The following is a 4,529-nucleotide window of genomic DNA, read 5'->3' as shown; positions in this document are numbered from 1 at the left end:
AAAAAGACCACACAAAAACGGTTACGAATTCCTTGTAAATAGATACCTCGTTTATTATTCTAACCCTATTAGTTTAAGAACTCCAGCATGTTCTTGTTTTCAATATGGTGAAAGATGGCCATCTTGGATTTGAAGATCAAGATGACCTGGAAATACAACAATAAATGTTATACATTCTCCATTTTCTAATATATTATTTATGATAGTGTAAATATTTCAAGAGTTCCGCTGTTTTTCGGGGGGGGGGGGGGGGGGGAGGTTGTTGGACAATCGCTTTGTTATGTATGTTTTCACAGTATTATTATTAAATAATAATTATTAATTAATAATTAAATAACGACAACTTTTATTCATATTTCTTTTAAAATGTCCATAGTCATGTAAGTTTTGCTGCAAAAGTTCCACTGGAACAAATATATATATCATGGCGTTACAGTGTTCGATAGAATAAGCGACATGTATTAATAAAAAGCGAAATATATTTAACATATAGGGAATTTTTATTTTATTTTAGGAAAGATGTATACAATAAAATATATATTATTTCATGGTAGGTTTTTGTTTTTCGAATACGATTTTTATGTCACCTCTTGATGTGTGAAAACTATATATTCATTCATTGCTTCGCACATTACGAGCTGACAAAAAATGTCGTATTCGAAAAACAAAACATGAAATATCCTCTATATATTTGTTCTGTGAAATCATATTAATATTTGTTTCTTTGTGTCTTTTTTTTCTACTGCAAACAAACTCGTCCTCTGATATTTGTCTGGAAATATTGCCAATATTGTCAAGATATTTTGTTCATTACCCTGACGTATTGACGTTTAGCAGTCACGTGACTCTCACATGGTTTAATTTAAACTGTATTAACTGTTACAATATCACACTTCCGTTGTGGTTGTTGAAAATCAGATGTCCATTCGCCACGTCTGTAGAATACGTGGGTTATAACCTGGTGTCGTGTCTCTAAGGGTTTCTTTGGAAAGTCAAACAACACTTTATATTAATTAACTATCAGACTTTTATGGCAAAGATGAACCCTTCCATTTAAATCACCAAAATATAGTGTCCTGCCTGTGCTCATAACTACAGCTGTAGGAGATCTATTATAGAAATGTGGTGTGAGTGACTTCTGAAATCCATGTTGAAGACTGTACACAATAATCATATTTGCATCATGGTCCGCTATATAGATTTCATTATTGTTTCCCCAGCACACATCTACAGGTTTGAACTCTTGTCCGGGTTCAGCAAATGGGTTGAAGGTCAGTGTTCGGACATCTCCGCTGACAGTTTGAACACCAACCCAGTTGTGCTCCTTGATAACCCAGCACGTGTCACCATTGCCATTGGTGTCCTTGTACGGAAATGGTTTCTTCAGGTCTGTGTAATCAGCTGCAGGTATTTTGTTATCTGGGTTCTCTTTGTTATGTTTCTCTATCACACCATGAACTCCTTCATTTCTGAACTCATTAAGATCAATTCTAATTTCCCATGTTGGTTTTGGGGAACTCTTTTCAAAAAGACCAAGAAAACTACTACCTTCTTTATCATATGAAATAAGTGCATTTGATGTGTTCGTGAAAGTAATTGAATACACGGGCTCATATGATTGAGTAACACACAATGATTTCATCACGTTTAGTGACATAGTTTTACGTGTAACTGGGAACGCTTCCCGCGTGACATTACAGACAGCATGTCTGACAACATCCAGCACACCTGGAGTTATTAGCGGAATGTCAGAAATCTTTAAAGATTTAGAATAAAAACCTGAGTCAGACTGTTGTTCTTTCTCTATCTCTGCTAGTCGTTGTTTCATCTCGCTGTCAGCTGTCAACACATCACAGTCAAGTCCCTCTTTTAACATGGCGTCCGTGTGATCAATCTGACTCTGGAGAAAACATTTTCTTTGTGTTAATCTATACTGTTCATCTGAACATTTCTTTCCGTGTGTTTGCTGTATGGCTGTCACTCTGTCTATCTCTTCACGACGAGCATTGTTTATCATGTCACCCAGTGAATCAGCAAGTTTGTTTATTTCTTCTTTAACATGACTAATACGTTTAGACGTTTCAGTATTGTTCTCATTTATTTGGCCAATAAATTTTTCTAGTTTTGCTTTACACGCTTCTAATTCTACTTTCGTTTTGGTCAAGCTGGTTCTGGCTTCTTCGACAACATCGGCGATGTCTTTGGTCTTATGACTGTCATGGTCTGTTAGTTTACAATCTCGACAGATCACTTTACTACAGGGCATACAGTAAAATCTCAGTTTTTCATCGTTGTGTTTTTCACAATATTTCTGTATTGACAAAAATGTTTGCCCTGTACAGGAATCACCCAGATTTACTAACAGATGGGATCTCGTAGCAGGGAGAGATTGGTGACATTTTGTGCACGTATCACACAGCAGTATTTCACACTCACGACACGAGTGAGTCGCACGCTGTTCACACACCCCACAACACTCACCCCCACTGTGGACTTGCTTCTCCGCCCTGGCCTCAATATAGAAGTTAGTCTGAAAGCCCGTCACTCCCTCCTCGGGTAAGGTCACTTGATACCGACACAGAGGACATAGGAACTGACCGTCCTTGGATGATGATAACACAAACTGCTGTAGACATCCCAGACAGAACGTGTGGAAACATGGCAGAAGTTTTGGAAGTTTAAACTGTTCAGTACAAATACTGCAAGTGTCGAAGCTGATGTTCGAGCCTGCCGTCATTTTTCTAGTTTCACGTCCTTGTTGTGACATCACGTGACACTCCTGTTCCTAGCTATTGTTCCTCGCTATGATAACTGTGCACACAGCAGATTGGCCTACATTAATACATTGGCCTACATTAATAACTAGTATCAGTGTGCGTTGTCTACATAGGCACACGGGGCGGTGGTCGGTATGGCACTGACGTAGGAAGCGGGGGGGGGGGGGGGGGGGGCAAAGGCGCAGCGATGTTTTATATATGTAAGGGGTGTGTGTGTGTGTGTGTGTGTGTGTTAATAATTACAAGTCCGGAGCGAGCAGATTGACTACCTTCACCCTCAAACATGAATATAGTAAATATGTATCAATATAAATAAGAAAGACGAGGTTCAGGATCTGAAGGGCTTTAATAATAGGGTTAATTAATTATAAGTAAATTAGAACACTGGGGTTTCCATATAGGATCATTTATCCCCAGGGTCTATAAATCATTATACAAGTAGTGTATATCCCACAGGTATAGCCCTAATATTTAACAAAATAAAAAACAGTTATATAAATACATGTTTAACAAAAGTGTAGGCTAATCAATTAAATAGCATTAGTAACCAAGCTTCATCTATCAAACCAAATACACATAATCATTAATATCAACACTCTTCCACAATATCATTAAACCATGGCTTCAAGAAGAAGTAACATGAATAAGACATTTGTAATCATCCTCAACCCATATAAATTTGGCCGGCACTAATGCAACAAGTTAACAATACAAAATAGATTATTTCTAAACACTTAATAAGAACTGTCACTCTATTATTAGAAATGCATTTTTACTTTAATATTATCCTGATAAACATGTTTTCCTATTCTAATTATGTAAAGTTGTATACGTTTCTTCTCTAGTGTACATGTATATCCTTCACATAAAAACAAAGTGAGAAAGCCATTCTCAAACAAATACAAACACATTACCAAAGGTTATTCAGCTTAAGTCAATTAATTTCAAGCTGAGACCAATGTTTATGTTGCAGCTGTTGATTTAATAGATATCGGTGTCAAACTGGTCGTCTGCTAAAGGAATGACCCTAGGTCATTCTGACCATTTCCTAAAATTCCAAGTGCTTTGTTCTCTTAGAGTTAGAGCTGTTGGTGCTAATTAGGACACACACCATAATCCCCTACTGAGAGAGAGAGAGAGAGAGAGAGAGAGAGAGAGAGAGAGAGAGAGAGAGAGAGAGAGAGAGAGAGAGAGAGAGAGAGAGAGAGAGAGAGGGAGGCTAAATACCAACTGTTCCCTTGCAGTAATCGTTTACATGTGTGATCATTTGGTGATAAAATATATTTTGCTCACTAACTCAGCTCTTTCCTTTCAATACTAACAATGTCTTTAATATATTTTATCCCAGCATAAACATTTATAATAATCAAACCATTAACCTCGTTAATGAATACATATGTATGCAATATTCTAATATTAATTATTCAAATAAGTACAGAGATGAGCCTTTTACTAAAAAAGGCACCTCTAATTAAAAGCATACTAAATATGTGTCCACTAAATACAGGTTTTGTACTGTCTACTTGGACATTCATTTATAAAAATGACTGATCACATATGTACCATTTAAGTACAAATTATGAAAATTATAATATACATATCTGTAAAAGTATAATATGAATGAACAAACTAATATGTAATGATGCCAGTATCACTTATCCCACACGACCAGAGTCCAAACCTGAACAAAAACAAGTAATTATCAGTCGCGTTTTACAGATAAATAAATGAAAGTAATAAGGCATTAATTGG

At 36.4% G+C, this 4,529-nt stretch overlaps 1 protein-coding gene across 1 annotated transcript; it reads right to left on the bottom strand.

The window, feature by feature from the left end:
- Nucleotides 1–263: 263 nt before the first annotated feature.
- Nucleotides 264–2,759, bottom strand: LOC121388530 (E3 ubiquitin-protein ligase TRIM56-like). Its single transcript, XM_041519903.1, has one exon. It carries the CDS (start codon nt 2,735–2,737, stop codon nt 1,010–1,012), a length of 1,728 nt encoding a protein of 575 aa, XP_041375837.1. The 5' UTR covers nt 2,738–2,759; the 3' UTR covers nt 264–1,009.
- Between the last annotated feature and the right edge of the window lie 1,770 nt (nt 2,760–4,529).

Source organism: Gigantopelta aegis, chromosome 14 (genome assembly GCF_016097555.1).
Source record: "Gigantopelta aegis isolate Gae_Host chromosome 14, Gae_host_genome, whole genome shotgun sequence".
Classification (NCBI taxonomy): domain Eukaryota; kingdom Metazoa; phylum Mollusca; class Gastropoda; order Neomphalida; family Peltospiridae; genus Gigantopelta; species Gigantopelta aegis.
This window is presented reverse-complemented; position numbering and strand designations above follow the sequence as displayed.

Bases quoted from the DNA above. Each gene is read 5' to 3' on its own strand.
- LOC121388530 (XM_041519903.1), bottom strand. From the start codon at position 2,737: ATGACGGCAGGCTCGAACATCAGCTTCGACACTTGCAGTATTTGTACT.